Genomic DNA, 20322 nt, shown 5'->3' with positions numbered 1-20322 from the left:
AACAGCCTGGTGTCGTGAGCCATCTTCCATCTTAGATAATTAGAACGAACATGTTGATGTTATCCAACGGTCAGCATATGATTAACATGCATATATGCATCAAGGGCGTATACTCCGTTGATTTCATTTTATTCTCCATGCATGGTTCTGCAGGAAGCTCACACGACGATATCGCATCAGAAATGTTGGGAAACTAATTGAAATTGCTCACCGAAATCTTGTTCCACAGATATCAAGTGTACACACTCGAGAATTATTATTATCAGTTGAAACCAGATGATGTTATTTCATGCTCTGCCATTCTGAGTAAGTGATTTTCATCCTTGACACGTATGTATGCATATTGAATGATGGCTTAATTAAATAGCTTCTTGATTAATTGGTGCTTACGTGGAATTAACATAAGTGCTACGTACTGTTTCTATCTAAACAGAAACAGTGGTTTAATTAACCCCAGATTTTTCGTAGTATAAGTGTATAACTAGCTTGAGTTTAAAATTATATATAAGGTTAGAGCTTCATGACCTTAATGGAATTAATGTCTTCTAAGGTGTTATGTGTAGGTTTAAGTACTTCTGATCAAATTAAACATTATGTATATTCACATTATATATACAGAAAGCAAGAATACGTGCTCACTACTAAAGTTTGCACCAAAACATATTTCGAACTAATACCATACATTGATCTTTCATATATAAGAACTTAATTTTCTTTCTTTCTCTTTCTCTTGTTCCTTTCAACGTTAATTTACATCAGTAGTTGTGTCTATAACCTTGATGTTGTTGCCATATCCTCTTTCTGTTTATGTTTTGGAGCTATCGTATATATATGTAGGGAAATAATAAACACTACTATATATGTTTCGTGTTTTTGTCATTGCCTCAAATGTTTTTGATGATTTAGTAAAGAAACGCGGTATAAAAAAAGACCCGTTTTTTAAACTTAATTATATGAGAATCAAGAACAAGAAAATTCATAGTTAGAAATATTTAAAAAAAAATTAATACATTCTGAATGTGATATTTTAATTTCTACAATGATTATAGCCTTTCATGCACGCAATATCATTGTGCTGTAACGTATTTTGGAATCATATATATCATATAGATCATTATTTACTTATTTTGCATATACTTACCCTCCATGATCAATTTGTTTAAAGCATGGTTGTAGAACTAGTCTTTTTTCACTTAGATGCATTACATACTAGATGTAATAAGATTTTAGAAAGATGTCAAATATTTACCATGTTTATGCACCAAATGAATACAGATATACAAAACGGATTAGTACAAGATTTATTTGGGATTTAAGCAAAGAGGATTTATATGTTCATGTCATCTGTATATGTGTATCTGATTTATATGTTCATGATCCACGCATCTAGCTAGCTAGCTAGTAGATTTTGAATAGTGAAGCATATTAGTCTGGATATATCTGACTGACACTATATATGAGATATACAAACATCAAAGAATACATTAAGTGCCAATATTAATCATAAATGTAAAGTAAAAGCTTCACTATGTTATAGAACTTCTGGGATAATTTGCACCTTCTTCTGCGTTGAATTAACATATCGATCCCCCTCCATGAACTTTAATTTGCATGCGATGAAGATCACACTTTAGAAAGAATGAACATATATAATTTCCTTCCATGAAAATCAACTTTAATTGAGCATCTGACATTATAGTTTTGTATACAAAGTGTTTACATTATAATTTCGGTGCATTGTCATCAGGGTTATAAACCCTATACGTACATACATACATATATATATATATGTATGTATGTATGTATGCAAAGTGAGAAATGTGGCAGAGGTATAAAACATGAAATTGATTCACACATAAATTACTCTCTATATATTTATAAATACAAATTAATTAACATTGATCAAATGTTTGTTTTACAATACCGGTAACATATATATATATAACATTACAAACATGATCAACCATACAGTGATATACGCCCCTATCCGTAGTGCCAAAATGATCGATGCTGAAGTAGTCGAATAATTAAGAATAGAGATACCGCGTACCCACAAAATCACATTTCATATGATATTTCAAACCCTACCTAGGACTAATTTCCACATATAAATTAACTAATTAAGCAACTGCATTGCTTGTTTCAACATGCGCAGTGTGATTGATCAATCAAACAGGTGGCTAGCTACTGCTCCGTTTGATCAGTAACCCTCTGGTGATCATTTTGGTTGAAAGCAGAAGACATGAGCACAGCAGAGTCCCAGCCAAATGTTGACGGCGCCATAGTACTAGCACTAGTCATAGAAATCAAAGGAACGTGGTCGGAACCAGCACCAGCTGCGTGTGTACTAACATTCCCATTGTGCAGTACCTGTTGTTGCAATTGGTGTTGTACAGAAAATGGATCCTCGTTGATCAACGAATTCAGAAACGAAGAGAAGACATCGTCCGCACAACAGTTGATGTCCTCGTCCTCTTCATTTCCTCCTCCCCCAAGTAGTACTCCAGCGTGGCTATTGTTGTTGGTCCTTAAACTCAAAGTGCCCATTGCTGCGGCCGAAGAAGAAGCATCGGGATTGTTAATGGACGTGGTCATGTTTGCACAGCTATGGACTATAGTGCCCAGATCATGATCATCAATTGCGATGTTTCCATCATTACCGTTGATACTGGGATCCGCTCCTTGATGGACAAGACGATCAGAAGGAGGAGGACTAGGATTAGGGTTTGAGAATCGGTTATTGGCTTTGGAAGAAGCAGCAGCAGCAGCTGATTTATTTGTGTTGCCCACATCAGCATCGGCAGCAGCAGAGTGATGATCTGGATTGAGAGGCTTGTGGGTTCTGGGATCTATGCCTTGGCTTATCAGCTTCTTGCTCAGGTGTGTGTTCCAGTAGTTCTTTATCTCATTGTCCGTACGACCTGGAATCCTCCCAGCTATCAAAGACCACCTACAGACAAACACACATCCAAAATATTAATTAAACCCTAATTCAAAATAATATATATGAACAGTGAAACCCTAACCCTAAAAATTTAATGAAATGATGATAAATTTGTAGAGTGAACATATGGATAAGATAATGTTGTCGAGGAAAATTGATAATGTGTATGTATAAATGTATGTATGTATGTATATAGCTTTACCGATTGCCGAGGAGGCGATGGAGGCGGAGAATGAGATCTTCTTCATCGGGGGCGATCTGGCCGCGCTTAACGGAAGGGCGGAGGTAGTTCATCCAGCGGAGGCGACAGCTTTTTCCGCAGCGGAGCAACCCAGCCTGCTTGGGGAGGGTCCGCCACCGTCCTTCACCTTCTTTCTTGATGTAATTGGCTAGCAGCTCGTCCTCTTCGGGAGTCCACGGCCCCCTCTTCAAACCCACCTTTACGCAACACGGCGTCTTACTCCCTCCGGCAATCCCCGCCTTGCTCGACGACGGCGATGCTGTTGTCATCGTAGCACTTGCTGCTGCTGTTGCTTTCGACGAAGACGACGGGTTCCTCATTGTAAAGCTTTTTCAGTGTTGTTTTTCTTCTTCTTCTGAGTAGGAGTGGATCGAATGCGAAGACAAATGGAGATTTTGATATCTTGACAACCTGATCTTGTTTTTCTTTCTTTTTTTGTTTGTGTTTAAGTAGATATAGTTTTGTACTTTGGTATTGAGGAGGATGGGAGATGAGATCGAGAGATAAGAGATGGGGAGCCGAGACACAGCTCTGGATATTTGTTGTAATAATATTGTGATGGGCAGCTGAATATACTCTCACGCGCCTATCTATTGCTTTATCACCACTTGCTTTACCAGTGCTATATTTTCTCTACTGGAATTTAGAGGCAGCTGGTTAATTCCGTCTTACTCGTGTCAACGTGACAATTTCTCATTGAATGACTCTACGGATCCGACTAAGTGATGCCTTATAAAAAAAATTGCATCAATTTAGTGCACTCACAATGTTTTTACTTACAATTTCAGTATGGAGTTCTCCCATTGTGGCTATGTACATCTATATTAATTAGATACACTTGATGTATATCTCTTAGTTATTAGTAGCTTTTAAGCATTTATATGACGACTTTTAGTCATTGATTTTTATTAATTTATTTTATAATCCTGCATTTTTTAATTTATTATTATTAAGAGGAGTGGAAGGGTTTGAAAATATTGCAATAATTTAAAAAAAAAATAGAGTTTCAAATCTGAGACGCATTGAGAGCAAGTCCACCCTAAAGACCTTGCGCCAACATCCAGCGCATTTATCCACTCAAGTGAACAGTAATAGACCAAAGCATTTTCATCCCTAACAAAAAATAGCCTAGTCAATCTATCATGCTTCTCTCTCTCTCTGGTTTCTCACATCCCTCTCACCGCCTCGTCTCTCTCGCTCTGTCGTCCTTCACTCCTCATGGACTCGAATCTACGCTCTCTTTCCTTCGAAAGGTAAGTGGCTTTCAGGTTCCACTACCCTCTATACTCTCCCCTCTACATCCCCAACCGGTTCTCTCTCTCTCTCTCTCTCTCTCTCTCTCTCTCTCTCTCTCTCTCTCTCTCTCTCTCTCTCTCTCTCTCTCTCTCTCTTCCAGCTCACTCCGGCAGTTTATAATTCCGACGTTGAAGCGACGTGGGAGATCGTACATGTAGACCTTGAGAGCGCGGGGAGGTGGTGGCGCAGAGGGACCGGACAACCGGAGGCGGCAATGAGGGGAGGAGCGGGAGGAAGATGTCGACGGTGCCGATGAAGATTTAGTAGGTGAGGAGGAGGAGGAAGGCGAAGATGAGGGCGTCAGGCAACGGGTCACTAGCTTGATTTCGCCAGCGCCACCAGCTGCTTTTCTTCTTGCTCAGTCGTCTTGCGTTTCCTTAGCGCCATTCCCAAAAAACGCACGCTAATAGCCCGATCCCTAGCTCTGTCAATTCTAGGTTGGTCTAAAGACCAGCTTGGGCTGGGTGCCAGGCAATTGAACGGGTTGGAGTGGATTGACTGAGTCCCGGCCCCTTTTTTTGACTGGGTGCCGGCCTAATGGTGTTCTGGTGGAACTGCTCTGAAACACCATATCCACTAAAATATTAGACGATGTGTATATAATTCTATAGTTTTTAACCTCCAATATAACTCAAGTGCATGAATTAATCATCTTAACTACAGAGTTACAAACCTACAACCTCTACTCTGTTTTAACCTTATTTTTTCATATTCCTTTCAATTACGCTTTGCGTATGGGAGAGTATCGGTGTAACCTTTACTCGTATGCGCGTGGGACTGGGGAAGTTGAATCATTAAGTGCAGCAAAATTGACAGCACGGATGCCGGAGACGGGACCCGCAGAGCACTCAGCCATTATTTTCTTTTCTTTTCTATATTATTTTTCAGACAAACTTACAAATAAAACTACAACCAGCGGCAGCCACTCCCCCAGTCTTCCGCTTTATTCAACGAGTTTGACCGAAAGACGAGTCTTACGAAATTGTTGTTCTTCGAAAGATCACGAATTCGAATCCTGAAAGTAACCTTTATGCAAAGCAAAAATAAAACTCTCCACGACCATGAAGAGAGCTTGTTGACCTGAAGTCACACATTTATGATAAAATCATGCACTGGGTGCCCAACGGATCCCAACTACACCTGACATTTTAAACCCGACCTGATCCTACATGTTAATATTAGTATTTGGATAGATGCTTAACGAGTCGGATCGCTAACGGATGAACCCGTTAACAACCTATTAAATAACGGGTCATTTTGGGTCAACCCGTTAAACTCGTTAGCATCCTTTAGATGAAGATGTTTTAGTAATTTCAGTCAAATCTTAACAACAAAAAATAAACTCTATGCAAAAAAAAAAAAAAAATTGTTAACGGGTGAAATAAGTGACCCGTTACGCTAATGGATCGATCGGATAACCCGTTAACTTAACGGGTCAGATTGAACCCAACCCAAACCCGATAAACCCGATCCGTTAATAAGTCTAATCCCAACCCCTAGTCATGAGACATTGAGACTTCCGACTTCCTACTCCCCGGCAAAACTTTGAGAAATGATGGGTCAAGTTTATCGCTCTACCTTCATTGAAGAAATTTAAAGCTGATGGGTGACGGGTCACATTTATAGCACAAAAGATGATCTCAAAACAAAGGATAATCCTTTAGCCGTGATTGTTAGAACCCTACTCGATGACATGAATTGTCAACAATGCAACACCCGTACGTCCTCTTGATTTTAGATTCAACAACCGGTCGAGTTTCCATATATTCTGACAATCACAACCCAAGTGTTATCCCAAAAAACAAAAACCCATTTACTCATTTACAGATGCCACTGTGTAAATTCATGTTGGCAAGGTTTCTACTCTTAGATGCTTGTATTTCTGCTCTGAGTTGAAGCGTCTTGCACTTTCTGCAAAGCCTTTAGAAAGCACGACCTTCAATATATTAACTCCCTCTTGCAAAGCAGCATCAATCTAGATCAAACAGGCACATCATCATTATCCCTCCAAGTAATTACCAGACTTACATTAGGATATAAGGAATGATAACATAAACCAGATAAAGATTAGACATCAAATTGTTAAGCAGAAAACAAGTCCAATTACGTAAAATGCAGGATTCGATAATACTTGGCCAAATTTAAAATGAATGCAATCCATTTGGAATGAATGGATCTTACAAAGATCAGATTTCATATAGTTTTCTAAACAGCTAGGACTACCTCCTTAATTAACGTCTTATCCACAGTTGAATCAGTAAATAACAAGCAAACAAACGGTAGTGTAATCCTTCAAAATATACTTTTTATAAATTCTAAGTATCTGGTAATTGTTGTAATGCAATAGGAGAAACAAACTAAGAATATGGATGTGTTAAGAAATGTTGTTTGAGACAAATACACAACCAAAATATACTTACTCGTCCTTGAGCTGTGGCATTAAATTTTTGCAGCAAGAATGCTTTCGGATCCATTTGACCAGGAGGCCTTCCGATACCTTACAAGAAATTCAACATACTTTCTAGCACTTGGAAGTGATAATAACAGTAACAGAACTATGAAATTTGGACATTCAAACTCACCGATTCTTAGTCGAGGAAATTCTCTGTTCCCTCGAAAGTGATAGATCACACTCTTCAGCCTGAATAACAAAAAAAAAATTAGTGATAAGTACCGGATTCCACATATTTTCCCTAAGTTTGAAAGCGGGAGATGGCAAAATTGAAAGGCCTTTCAAGAGATAGAGGAAAGTTAATACATTTTCAGTAATTATATGAGTGCTTAATGGTTGATGAGCCCGAAAAAGGGAAGCTTGACCAGAAGAATTCTGGTAACACCACATAATAATGGTCTTTACTCTTCATGGTAGTAGTGATGGTCTACTAATACCAAAGAGCCATCCTAATATGCAGCTACTATACAATTAGCTCACCAATTATTGTGAACTCAGCAATTCAGGCTATGTAACTACAACCATGGTAAACATAAATGTCCAGGCGGGTTCTAACATTTGGGCAAGACATTTTTCATCATTGCTTAATCATAATATCATATAGAAGCATATATGCTTAAAACCCGAAAGTAATAAGTTTGATCATACCCATTGTGGCATAAGTGACCTCCATTTGGGTGAAGACGAAGTACCCCGCATGGTAAGGTCATGTCGTCATGAAACTGCAGCCAAGAATAAAAGGAATACTATAAAGATATGTACAGATGCTATAAGTACAAAAAAGCTTAAAATTAGAAGAAATTACCACTAGCACACGATTGAGAGGTAGCTTATAATAAGCAGCAAGAGGCCCCGTCTGTTTAACAAATAGAAACACGAGTTAAACCATTCACTGATATCTCTTTTACTAACATTAGTTACATAAGCAGTAGGATTAATAGCTCTAAGCCAAAAGTGAAGCAGTTCAAATCACGAAGGAATTGCAAATGGGTTTGGAAGTGTGCTAGAAGGAATGAAATGCACAGAACAAATATCATTTCAGTAGGCTAGATCAATGAATAACCTTTTTGCAAATAGAAGTAGAATATCATAATTCCATCAGATTGTGAAAAGGAAGTATATCAGCCACTTACAGATTCACCACTCAAATTCATATAAGTTTGAGGCTTTGCAAGAAAAACCGGAACTCCACCCACGAAACCTACAATACCAAACTTCCATGAACTTCACAAACAAACATAAAAAATGACGACAAAGTAACATATGCAAAGATTCACTTGCCTTGCCCAAAGATAGCTTTGCAATGGACCGTGTTCATTGCAATGCCTTGTGAATTAGCGAAAGCATCAATCATCTCAAACCCCGTCTGCTTCAAACCAAAGGAAAGTAATCTGAAACTTGTTATTAAAACAAAAAACAAGAAATACAACACATTATCAAATCAGGGTCTCTAGAATGCATGATATTGTATAGTACATTGTGTCTAGTTCCTTTGTACTTATCGCCGGGATTGCCCAAACCTACAAATAGCCATGGCCGTGGAGCAGCCGTGCAAAAGCAACGCCTACATAACCAATTAAGCATCTTCTCCCTTGTCCTCAGTGCCTCCCACTACGCCTCAGCACCATAATTCGTCGAAAAATGATCTCGAAACTCGAAAGCCCCCATCGGTCCAACCCACCTGCCACTCACAACTTTTCACAAACAGCTTGAGTGCATTCAAAATGTCAATAACGAGTGATCTTCTGAGCTGTCTGAAACTTGTAATTCGATGACGGAGTGTGCGATTACTAAAGTGACTGCAGACACAACAGAATCAAAGCCAAAGGCAAGTTTGAGATTATTAACTTGCCTCACATAACCAGTGAGAAGAGTGAGAGAGTGAGAGAGAAGGGGCGGGTTTTGGTTTGGCTTTGGCTTTGGACGCTTTAGATGCTCTGACAAGCAACCACGGCGGCGGTGAATTTGGTGAGACGGTTGTCGAGACTGCAAAAGTCACGGCTGCCGTGCTGATTCTGCTTAAGGCCCAAGCACACTCGTTTTCTTGGGACCTTCTGTTTATACCAGCAGATGACTATTCCCACCCAAAACAACAACAATAACAATGAAGTTTCTCCGCTAAGTTGTTTCAATCTTATATTTTCTTGTGTGCCCACATATCCATCAAAATATTCTCATACCGTCATAATAATTTTTTGCATGTGTTATTTTTTGACCTACCAACATTTTTCGTTATAAAACATTGTTGGTCTTCTTGACGTCCTGTATAACTTTTCTCTTGAGCTTTACAATATTCCAAACAAAACCAATGCACTCTTCCAACTTGCATTGCTAGCCTTATTGTCGTTCTCAAAAGAAAATTATTCTTCCATCCTAATCCAACTTGCATTTTCGTCCAACTGCCACAAATCTTTCAAGGTTTACTCATCTTTACGCACTTCAAATTTATAGGTTTACAAATTGTTCGGTATACGAAGGGACCTAACTTCCTTCATAATGTTCAGTTAACCAATAACTTATTTTGATGTGCTTTTAAAATGGATGAAAACATTTTTAAAGAAAATATTTTTAGGTTCCAAAAGCACTTTAAGTGGTTTTTGCAATAAACACCAGTTATGTGCTTCTTCTAGGAAACACTTTTAAGTGCTTTTCCAGGATTTACTTTCATTTTTACTAAAGATTAGTTCCAAAAACATTTTCACCAAAAACATTTTCAATTATTTTAAAAGTATATCTAAACGAGCTCCAAGTCTAGTCTAACTTTGATCGTGATCCCAATTTTGAAGTAATGACATTGAATGTAGGCCTTAAATTATAACCCAATACTCCTGGACATTTATTTGTACGAATTTGAACAGAAACGGCCCAAACACTCTTTCCACCGTTGCTTGAAGCGATTACGCGTGAAAGTAATGAAAAGACGAAAAATGTGAGAGTTGCCGAAGCTCAATCCAACACAACACATGAGCATCTACAGTCGTAAAAACCATAAAGCCAATTTATTGCCTTTTGGGATCAAAATTTCAAACAGAATGAAAGAATCAACCACTAGCAACAGACTCTCACAATATAAAACGTAGACATAGAATACATCAAACATGCAAACGAGACCAAAACTGGTACACAAATTTGTCGACCAACAACCCTCACGAACCTCAGCCACCCACAAAAAGAGCCCTCACAATTGACACTTGCATATACCCCGTCTTTACCAAAAGGAGTAGACGATCAAATCGCAACGATGACACCCACACTTGGCAAAACTAACTGCCGGGAACCATCTCAAGGAAAAGAATTGGTGACACAAATTACCACACAAGACAGATCTGTGTATCCGAAAGCAGAAATATGCACAATCCAAGCCAACATACTTATGAGGAGAGGATAGATTGCAGTGCAAGCTGTTGCTGAGGTTGCAAGGAGGACCACGTTGAGGCCAATGTAGCTGGCGGCAAAGTCTGCTGAAGCTGCTTTAATAGATTAATCATTCTGCTTACAGTTTGTTCTGTTGCTAAATCCTTACCCGCGCATAGAACCTACGAGAGAACAATCATACCCTTCAAAGTAAATATTCTCGCACTCTTGAATATGTATTACAAACAAAATCAGCAAGGGCAATGGGCAATATCATCGTGAAAAAAGTTTACAGCTATCAGCAAGACCGGTACAACAAAGCAAATTAGGCAATTGAACTTGTACTTTTATTAGTTAATGAGATGTGTTATTGAGGAAAAGAGAATATCACATATCATGATTTTCTAAGTGCGTATAAAATACTTGGTATAAAAGTGCTAAATCATTTTATGGATCACAAACCTCAGCAAACACGGCAACAATTTTAGGAAGACACTGATTGTTGAGACCCAAAAGTTCTCTGTCAGACCTGCAGATGGATTACAAAGGTGCACCTCTATAAATTTCATCGGTCATGGTGTTCTAAACGTTAATTGCATGAAAAGGCGAAAAGTAACAGGATTAGGCACAAAGTAAAAGACAGATGAAGCTCTACCTTTCCACCATAGAACAAAGTTGGTCATGAACAACTTTGGCTTCAATCAAGTCACCTTTAATTGGTAAACAGTTCAACCATGCAGGAATTACCTGCCAAATGACAGAAAGTTGACAAACCATAAAGCGAAGAAATAGAAAATTTGCAGCCAATAAAAGAAATATGTCAATAAATCTTGAAATAAAAGTTACAACAAAACAGTAGTGTTGTGCTAAAAAAAATCAGAAAACACTGTATAGTGCACACACTGCATACAGTGGCAACAAAACAAATGAATTTCACATGTCACAACAAAAATAAAGTACCTGAGCTGCATCAATACTGTCACGATGAAATTGACATATTTTTCCTAAAGCAGAAACAGCATTATCATATGCCATCACATTTTCAGCTTGCAGGGCATTAGGATGCTGAATCACAGCATTTAGCCTTGAAAGAGCCTCTGGATAAAGGCATCCGAAAGTGTTACAATAAGCAATCAGAAATATTCCAACTATGTAAGACATACAAGCAGACTTACCGCCAACAAGAGGTTTAATTACTATTCCGCCAAACTCTGAACAGACACCAAGTCCATATAGAGCTGCCTGAAAAGGAAACAAAAACAAAAAGAATCACATAAAACTTACGGAAAAAAGTACCCTTATACATACTAAAATAGATTGGTGAGATCAGACCTGTCGAACATCAGGGTTATCGTCATTGCAGGCCTCCAATAGAAAAGGAAGAAATGTGTCATAATATCTGATCCAACAACATCAGAACAAAAGATGAGTTCACAATAATATGACTTAGTTCAGCCCAAACATTTCTAATAGAACAAACATACTTTAAAGCTGCTTCACGGCACTGCTCCGCAACATCATCAAAGATGCATATTGCGATCCTTCTCTCTTCAGGTGTTTTATCCTTGGCCTGTTGGTTTGGACCCACTATTATAATTTAAACAAAGAAACTAACTCGAAAATAAAGATTGGCACAATAGAACATAAGTAATAAGATTTTCAAATGAACATTCTGGTTCCTCAAAATGACAATCAGAGGGAATGATACTAAGCAAATATAAACAAATAAGTTGGAATTGTAAAGTGGGAAGCTCCCTTGAGACGAAACTCACCCACATTGGTGTTAGATACGATGATAGCTCATCAAAGAAAGGTAAGAAAGAGGCTTTAAATGTTTTAATCAGAGTTCCTAAGATTTCCCCCACCTGGAATAAGAAAAAAAGTGTTCAAGAAAATCATGAAAACATCAGCAATAGTATTGATGGGCTACTTAAGGATTGTATTTGAGAAAACTTACTTGATCAAAAACTTCTTCCTCTTGTTCATTTTCCTCTTTAATTAGCTCTTTTTCCTCATCGTCAAAGTCTTCTGCTTTGGTCCTTTCTGCTCTCTCTCTCTTTCTACTTGAACTGGCAGTGATCACCTGCTTTATCTCCTCCACAATGGATCTGACCTGGTTTTCATCTAAAAGCGGTCCAGATATCTGAAAAAAAAAAGATGCAAAGAATGCATGAATGTTGTCTTATTCAAGCAATGATAAAGATGGAAATGCCAAAATAAAGTTATTGAATTTCGAACTAAGCAAAGTATGAATAAACTCAAATAGAACCCTTTTTTAGACAGTAGAGTAGCAACTACATAACAATTAGTATGCAGTAACTGTCTTCAATTCAAAGTTTAATACTAATTAAGATATAATGATAAACTATTATTCTTATAATTACTGCAGTTTTTTCTTTTGCAAAACGTTGAAATAAAAAGCAGAAAAACAGGGTAACTCGAGTATCCAATAGTATCCAGTATCAAATTGCAATCAAGATACATAGACTACTGGTGCCCAGCAAGATATGAGGCAACATTTCATCCCGGATCTTCCGAGGATTGGGTACCTCTCCGAGAGACCAGTCAAGCTCACCCGATTGGGCGACTCATGCTGGACAGTACCAAAGCATAAGCTCTAGCTTACCAACCATTCCAATGGGAGAGACACCGCGCACTCTAAGGAGGCAGGCTCGATCCCAGGTCAGAAGCGTAAAGCACTTTGGTGGGCCGCGCAAGGCACCCAAATCGGGTTTAGCAATTCCATCACCACAGAACTGAACTTGTGCAGAATAAGTACCACAAGTTAAACCAGGTCTCGAAGGAAATTTAATAAATTTCTTCAAAATATGGCATACCTGTAAACATTCATTTAGTGCATCCAAAATATTTGCACATATTTCTGTATCAGGTTCCTGCACAAAAATTGCACTCTCATACTTCAGAAAAACATCATATCATTACACCCTGATCGAGGAGGCTTAATTGACAAATAATAAACAACCTTGTGTAATGCTTCCACCAGAGCTGGAACAATGTAGTCAGACAATTGCTTTATATAGGTTTCATTACGACCTTGAGCTTGCCCTTTCTCTATGGCTAATTTTGCAGAAAGCAGCAGCTCCGGCATCGCTACAGACAAAAAATAGATCTTTCCTTATCAAACCTCCAACTACATCTTTATCAGAAGGGGAAACCCCAAATAAAAACGTTTAATATCAAAAATAAAAAATACCTGAAACAGCTGCCTTCCTAACTTCATCGTGAAAATAAAATTTAAGAAGTGGAACCAAAGTTGGGGCAACCTGCACAAACATTACATTTTTAAGTACCATTCATAGGAAACCGGGTAAGAAAAATAATTATGATACACTATGAAAGACCTGATCAATCCAAGGAAAAAATCCTTCTTTCAACTCGTCAGCATAGCAACAGAGCATATTGCAAGCAGTAGCTTTTTCCTCCAGGACACTAGTCTTGATTCCAATCCTCTTATCCCCAAGAGTAATTGTTTCAATACTGCAACGGAAAAGTAACATTTAGAGAAACAGCTACTAAAGAGCAGCATAATAACACTACCGCGACATGTAAATATCTTCTGCATTCAATTACACTAACTACACCTTGCAAACTTTAAAATGCTAAATTGGTACATTACACAGATAATCATCCAAAGGTTCACGAAGAGAAACATCATTTATGGATGTCAAAGCCATTATGTTTATTCATTTTGCGGCATGTAGATAATGGTGGAACGTGGTAAAAGTGAATATGAACCAACAATAAATCCAGATGCATTTATAACAACATTTAGGAAGGATAGCAAGAAATAGCTAATAATATCACATTCACATACATTAAAAAAATTGAAAAATATTCTACCTTTCATCATCAGAATCATCAATATCACTATTGTCATCTGCAGATGTAATGGTTACATCTGGCTTAAGTTGAGCAGAGTGAAGCAAAGGAGGCATTACAACACTCATGTAGGGGAGGAAATCTTGTCCTAAGCACTTGCAGAGTCTTGCCCATGCCTACACCATTGTAGATTAATTCTTATTGAAAATACTAGGTTGAAAGTATAGTAATGTTTGTGCAATTTAAGAAATAAGAACATACCTGTAGCATGTAACTTGTCGTTGGATCATCTGCCTCCATTCCAGATCCTTGTAAAGCCATCAGCACTTCCATGACCTTCAAGAATAATGGTACGATCAGTTTATGTGTCTATATAATTAGCTAAGTTAAAAGTTCAAACACACAACACAAGAAATTGTCAGCATATTCCAAACAGGTTTCTTATCTTAGATTAAGTAAAATGGTAGCAGAACTTTAACAGCTTGAAGATTCAATTTATCATTCCCATCCTAGAAACATAAACGAGCTTAAAAATATAAAACCGTAGAGTGCACAAGAAAAAGGAAAAGTTAAAATTCCAATGAAATCAAATTTCTATTGGGACGTGAGGGGGAGGTTACGAAATAAATTTAAAAAAAAAAAGCTTCAAAGCATCCAGACTTTTCCACCCATTCCATAACCAGTGGAATGCAAGATAATTATTTCAATACAAACTCAAAAACAAGGATGCTCTGATACAGTGAAAAATGGATACAAAGATATAATGTCTTACCTGCTTCGCATCATCCCTAAACTTATCCTTTCCAACAGCCATTCCAACCAAGCTAATGCACTCCATGGATTTGGCACGAAGCATGCGGTTAGACTTATCAGTTGCATTCACCAAGATAGCTTTCAGGTAAGGTATAACTGCATCATAGTATTTTTGGAAATGCTCCTACAAATCCCATTACCATCAAACTTAATCATCTATTAAAAAACATTAAACAAGAGGTAATACATTACATAGAAACAATACCTGAGATGAATCTGCAACAGATGCCAAAGCAGTAAGGGCTCCCTCTTGCACCATTTGTTTCCCATTCTGCATGAGACATAAATATTTAGAAGCACGTAAACTAATACTAGTTCAACAAGGTTATTATTATGCAAGTGTTTTTATTAGACGAATATGTTATTTTATTTAGAAGCACATACCTGTAAAAGTACAAGCAGTTTACTCACTATCCCATCCAAATAAGGTGTCAAAATATCTGGAGTACAATTCTCACTGAAGTTGAGCAACGCTGAAGCAGCATGTGCCTGCAGATATCAAATTACAAAGTGGAAGCAAATGAATAGATAATGAAGCAAATGCAATAACATGGTCCAGATAATGAGCTAATAAAAAGGGCATGTCATATTATCATCCAGAGCAATCACCGCATATTACAAATTCAATACATAAAGCAACTCAAACTCACAAAACTAAAGCACATAACAAATTGTTTCCTACCGTGATAAGTAGTGCTCACAAAACTAAAGCCTAATTTTTTTTTACTTCCAGCATAAATGACTCCTCAAGTAAACGTCAATCAGATGAATTATCTAATTAGATTATTGATTTAAGCAACTTTATACATACCATAATGCTCTACAGTGCACAACTCGTAAAGCATTAAGAAGATAAACTGTCTCTCAATATTTGTCTTATGGTGACAAGGTCAACATGAACCATACCTTTTTTTGGTAAATAGTGTTAGTTATAGTAGGTTAAAGATGACACTAGCATGGCAAAAACCAAATCCTTCACCAATTCAATTAATCAAAAAGAGAACCCAAAAACACAATCAGCAACTAACCTGAACGCGGGGATTCTGATAATCATCCATAGCTGCAGCCAATGCCGGGAGTACCCTTTGGTGATATTGAACTTGCAGATCTGGACCCAAATCTGTAGACAGCTGCCCAATTGCATTAATTGCTGCCCACCTTACACGAGGATGTGGATCTTGAAATGAGTTCAAGACCATTGCCACCACTTGCTCCAAATTTTTTGTCATTACCTGAAAGACCAAACAACAGATTAACAATAAGGTAAATGAAGACTCGGCGCTAATGGAAAACTCGGCGTAAAACTGAGCTCAGTGGCATTCTAGGATCCATACAGCCAACCCCACTTAGTGGGATAAGGCTTTGTGGTTGTTGTGTTAAAAAATTTCGTTTAGATGTGTCAAGTGTGAATGTAACAATAACCATCGACAATCAAGGTGTACTTTTCACAGATTCTACCACTTCAACAGAAAAACATCTGAAGTGGTTGGACAACAAAATATCCTATAATAGTGTAACTAACCAACAACATTTAGTTAACCTGGAAATACTACTCATGAATAATGAATAACAATTAATACCTTGCCACAACCCTCTGCAATTTGAGCGAGAGCAATCAATGCAGCATGGTGCTTCTGCCATTCAGGGGCAGCCAAATAAGCAGGCAACTGCTCGGATGCCACGGGAACAATGGTATTCCCACCCAGGGATATGGCAAGCCTATCCAAACACTCCTGCCCAACACTGTAATTACCAGTCTCACCCGCATCCTCATCTTCACTCTCGGCTGTATGCCATGAGGGTTCGTCCTCAATATCCAGAAGCATCCTCATCAAAATGGCAAACAATCGGCTTATAAACTGTGGCAACTTTCTCATCATCCCTGGAGCACGTTCCCTGGCCTCAGCAAGGGTGATTACGAACTCAATTGCCAAGTGCCGGGTAGCTTCTTCCAAGGTGTCAGCCTCGGCAATCTGTAACATTGCCCCGACAACCTCCACAATCTGCCGCCTGAGGAACCTGGGCTCGGTCCCTGCCAATTCAATCAACAATTCAAGAGCGTCCTGTGCTGTGGCCTCATTCCCGTTGTTCAAAGACTCCATCAACGTCTTCATCATCGCCGGCAACAGGTCCTGAAACCTATCCCTTTCGGCAGAGCTTGTCAAACACTGGATGAAATTGATGACGGCGTTCAAAGCTGCGATTTTAACGTCGGGGTTCGGCGAGTTCCCCAGGCTATGCAAGAACACGGCGTGCAACTCCTTTATGTGCGGCACCATGGTGTCGCCGATGTACTGCGATAACTGAGCAAATATCAAAAACGCCGATTCCTGAAGCTTGGGCGAATCGGACGAGACGCATTGGAACATGAACGGCAAGAGCTCCGGCCACCCGTTATCGGGCAAGATTCCGGAGGCGAGCTCGGAAATTGTATCGCAGAGCTTCTTGGAGATAGATTTGTTGTCCGCCTGCTGAATACAGGTCAGGAGAATCGTTTTCAGCGAGGATTGGGTCGTCGGATTCAATCGGGGCCAGAGGTACGAGTCGTCGCGAGTGAGCTGCTTGCGGAGGAGAATGGCAGACATTGCTCGGGCCTCGGCGGCGGGAGAGAACTGGAGGAGGTGAGCGAGTTTGAGGCAGAGGGAGTCAGGATCGGTCTGCTTGCAGAGATTGAAGAGGAGCTCGGCCTGGGAGCGCTGCTCATTGGCGGAGGACATGAGGTGGGAGATTAGGGTTTGGAAAGGAGCCGGGTCGGGACCGAGAATCGTCGCCAGTTGAGCTTGCTGTAGCTGAGTCGACTCGGCCATTGCTGCAGCGAACTCGAGAGTTGCAGGTAGGGTTTTTGAGACTTTGGCTGTGGATGATGAGGAAGGTGGCGGAGCTATCTCCCTATCTCTCTATCTCTCTATCTCTCTCCTCACTCTTTCTCACACTTCTTTTTCGAATTTAGGGTTTTTTGGGGTGTCGACTGCGGACAGAGGGTACGGTGCGTTAAAAGTAGGAGTGGGAGTAGATGAGTGGGGCTCCCTCGTTCGGCAAGAGACCGTCCATTTTGTAGATTATATGATGTGTTTTTGATAGTCAGACCCTTTGTTTAAAAATTTATTTTTAACTGTGATTTAGTAATATGGTTTAGTTGTATTTCATATCATTTGTAAATAAAATGTCTTATGTTTGATTATCGTCAAATTTGAACTTGAATCATATTATTATGGCTCGCCTATTATGAGGCTAGCCCATTTTTCCCCAACCTTCTTAGTGAATTTAATTATAAATCTTTTCTATTTATTAACATTCAACAATAAAAAAAAATATTAAGTTTAAAAGAATTGAAGAGATGAAAATAATAAAAAAGAAATTGATTAGCCTGATGCTCCCAAATCAAACTCATATAACAAAATTAACAGACCTAAGGCAATGTAAAGCGAGTTTGAAATTTGTTGATGCACAAACCTGGAGGTCTTGGAACAACGTAAATCCGACCGTGAATCTGCGAGAAATGTAAAGAACACAAGATGTATCGTGGTTTACCCCAATGTTTGGGTTACGTCCACACTGATATTGTATTTCTCTGTTTGTGAGAGGATTGTGAGGGAGAAAGAGCTTCAGAGAGCTCTCTGTTTGTGAGGATGAGAACTCTCCTTATTGTGAGGGTGAGGAGGCCTTTTTATAAACTAAAGGCTCCTCCCCTTTTTACATATTTGCCCCTTCATTTATTACATAATTACATTTGAGTCCCCTGAGTATTTATACGATATCTAAATACGGAGGCCCTAAGTATGATACAAACAGTAGTCCCCCAAGTGTTCAGTCAAGAAAGCTTTTTGGCTTGAGACTTGAAATCAGTCCATGTGTGGGCCAAAGTAACTAGATGTCGTCTAGAATTTGATACTCGATATAAGGTGGTGCCCAATCTGAAATGATGTTCAACTATAAGTAGCACATGTTGCGAGGCTACTCTATTTGTGGCTTATGTTGCTTTTGTTGGCTCAGCTTATGGTGTTGAAAGTGAGGGAGTCCCTTTTATAGAATAAGGGCTCGCTCCTCAATACATGAATGATGGGCTAGAGTTGATGCTCTCTAATGATGGTGAGGGAATCCATTTTATAGAATAAGGGCTCGCTCCTCAATACATAAGTGATGGGTTATGAGTGATGCTCGCGGCGAAGCGGTTGCTCGGCTAGCAGCGATACTCTCTAATGATGGTGAGGGAGTCCTTTTTATAGAATAAGGGTTCGCTCCTCAATACATGAATAATGGGTGCTCTCTAATGAAAGTGAGGGAGTCCTTTTTATAGAATAAGGGTTCGCTCCTCAATACATGAATAATAGGTGTTCTCTAATGAAAGTGAGAGAGTCCCTTTTATAGAATAAGAGTTCGTTCCTCAGTACATAAGTAATAGGCTAAGTCCCCTAAGTATTTTTCATGAGGCCCAGTTATGGAGGCCCAATATATGGTACATAGTGTAATCCCCAAAGTCTGCAGTCAATAGAGTCTGTTGGTTGGACACTTCAAATTTAATCCATGTATAGGCCGAAGTGGCGGTTGTTTGGATGCGGTATTTGCATACCCTGCATTAAAGCTTTGTAGGTGAAGCTTTGCAAGTGAAGCTTTCAAGCTGGAGCTTTTGTAAATGAAGCTTTGAAGTCGAAGCTTCGTAAATGAAGCTTTCGAAGCTGAAGCTCTATAAATAAAACTTTCAAAGCTGATTGACATAAGTGATGCTCATGAATTTTTATATGAGTGATACTTGTGAATGTTGACATGAGTGATGCTCATGAATGTTGACATGAATGATGTTCATGAATGTTTATGTATGATTGACATGAGTGATCCTCGTGAATGTTTATGTATGATTGACACGAGTGATGCTCATGTATAATTTTGGAGTATTTGACGTACTTTTGATCACCTGGTTGGTGATAATAACGGTAGGGTGCCGAATAATTTTGGAGTACTGGCGTACTTTTCATCACCTGGTTGGTGATAATAACGTTAAGGTGCTGAATAAATTTAGAGCCATAGGGCCTGGCTCTTTTGGGCATATGGGCATTCGTCATCCACATAACATTCTAGCCCATTATTTTAGGCTTGTCGTTCTTTTTTTTTATTATTACCCTCTGATGGGGTTATACAGATGTCTCCAAAAAATAAGAAAAATAAATCACATCATTCAAAAATAAATCTGACCCTCTGCTCAATGGGTCACGCCCATAATGTCATCACCACCACAATTATGCCTGCTTTTTTATCTTCTTTTGCTTTCTGCTTTTGTTTTTGTTTTTCTGCTTTGCTTTTCTTTTTTTTTTTTGCTTTACTTTTACTTTATTTTCTTTATGCTTTCTGCTTTTGTTTCCGACTGCGCCTCTTTCTTTTGCTTTT

General features: G+C 38.8%; 3 protein-coding genes across 5 annotated transcripts; all 3 read right to left on the bottom strand.

Annotated features, from left to right (window-relative positions):
* Window positions 1-1872: 1872 nt before the first annotated feature.
* Window positions 1873-3585, bottom strand: LOC103414944 (transcription repressor MYB5). Its single transcript, NM_001328802.1, has 2 exons — window positions 3147-3585; window positions 1873-2950 (listed from the first exon to the last, which is right to left on the bottom strand). The coding sequence occupies exons 1-2, from the start codon at window positions 3452-3454 to the stop codon at window positions 2185-2187; spliced, it is 1074 nt and encodes a 357-aa protein (NP_001315731.1). The 5' UTR covers window positions 3455-3585; the 3' UTR covers window positions 1873-2184.
* A 2531-nt stretch (window positions 3586-6116) lies between these two features.
* LOC103414928 (peptidyl-tRNA hydrolase, mitochondrial) lies at window positions 6117-9253 on the bottom strand. Of its 3 annotated transcripts, none has more exons than XM_070818674.1 (9): window positions 8786-9022; window positions 8410-8614; window positions 8215-8299; window positions 8067-8134; window positions 7739-7789; window positions 7582-7655; window positions 7064-7122; window positions 6902-6978; window positions 6117-6456 (listed from the first exon to the last, which is right to left on the bottom strand). In XM_070818674.1, the coding sequence occupies exons 2-9, from the start codon at window positions 8515-8517 to the stop codon at window positions 6325-6327; spliced, it is 654 nt and encodes a 217-aa protein (XP_070674775.1). In that variant the 5' UTR covers window positions 8518-8614; window positions 8786-9022; the 3' UTR covers window positions 6117-6324. The 3 variants fall into 3 exon arrangements, with proteins under 3 accessions (XP_070674775.1, XP_070674776.1, XP_008351510.1); XM_070818675.1 differs by having other exon boundaries at window positions 6902-6968; window positions 8786-8965; XM_008353288.4 differs by having other exon boundaries at window positions 8410-9253.
* A 652-nt stretch (window positions 9254-9905) lies between these two features.
* Window positions 9906-17974, bottom strand: LOC103407527 (uncharacterized). Its single transcript, XM_008346445.4, has 20 exons — window positions 16521-17974; window positions 15969-16172; window positions 15325-15429; window positions 15146-15211; window positions 14900-15064; window positions 14389-14463; window positions 14149-14303; window positions 13650-13785; window positions 13502-13571; window positions 13271-13398; window positions 13125-13181; window positions 12245-12430; window positions 12060-12152; window positions 11772-11857; window positions 11620-11686; window positions 11463-11529; window positions 11248-11384; window positions 10943-11034; window positions 10750-10816; window positions 9906-10469 (listed from the first exon to the last, which is right to left on the bottom strand). The coding sequence occupies exons 1-20, from the start codon at window positions 17745-17747 to the stop codon at window positions 10305-10307; spliced, it is 3348 nt and encodes a 1115-aa protein (XP_008344667.1). The 5' UTR covers window positions 17748-17974; the 3' UTR covers window positions 9906-10304.
* Window positions 17975-20322: the final 2348 nt, after the last annotated feature.

The sequence above is a fragment of the Malus domestica genome, chromosome 03, assembly GCF_042453785.1.
Source record: "Malus domestica chromosome 03, GDT2T_hap1".
Lineage (NCBI taxonomy): Eukaryota > Viridiplantae > Streptophyta > Magnoliopsida > Rosales > Rosaceae > Malus > Malus domestica.
This window is presented reverse-complemented; position numbering and strand designations above follow the sequence as displayed.

Coding starts and splice junctions, on each gene's coding strand:
- LOC103414944 (NM_001328802.1), bottom strand. CDS start 3,454: ATGACAACAGCATCGCCGTCGTCGAGCAAGGCGGGGATTGCCGGAGGG. Junction 2,951..3,146: donor CATCGCCTCCTCGGCAATCG/GTAAAGCTATAT, acceptor GTTTGTCTGTAG/GTGGTCTTTGATAGCTGGGA.
- LOC103407527 (XM_008346445.4), bottom strand. CDS start 17,747: ATGGCCGAGTCGACTCAGCTACAGCAAGCTCAACTGGCGACGATTCTC. Junction 15,430..15,968: donor ATCAGAATCCCCGCGTTCAG/GTTAGTTGCTGA, acceptor TGATATCTGCAG/GCACATGCTGCTTCAGCGTT. Junction 11,858..12,059: donor CGTATCTAACACCAATGTGG/GTGAGTTTCGTC, acceptor CCAAACCAACAG/GCCAAGGATAAAACACCTGA.
- LOC103414928 (XM_008353288.4), bottom strand. CDS start 8,517: ATGCTTAATTGGTTATGTAGGCGTTGCTTTTGCACGGCTGCTCCACGG. Junction 8,135..8,214: donor CAAAGCTATCTTTGGGCAAG/GCAAGTGAATCT, acceptor TTGGTATTGTAG/GTTTCGTGGGTGGAGTTCCG. Junction 7,790..8,066: donor TGAATTTGAGTGGTGAATCT/GTAAGTGGCTGA, acceptor TTTGTTAAACAG/ACGGGGCCTCTTGCTGCTTA.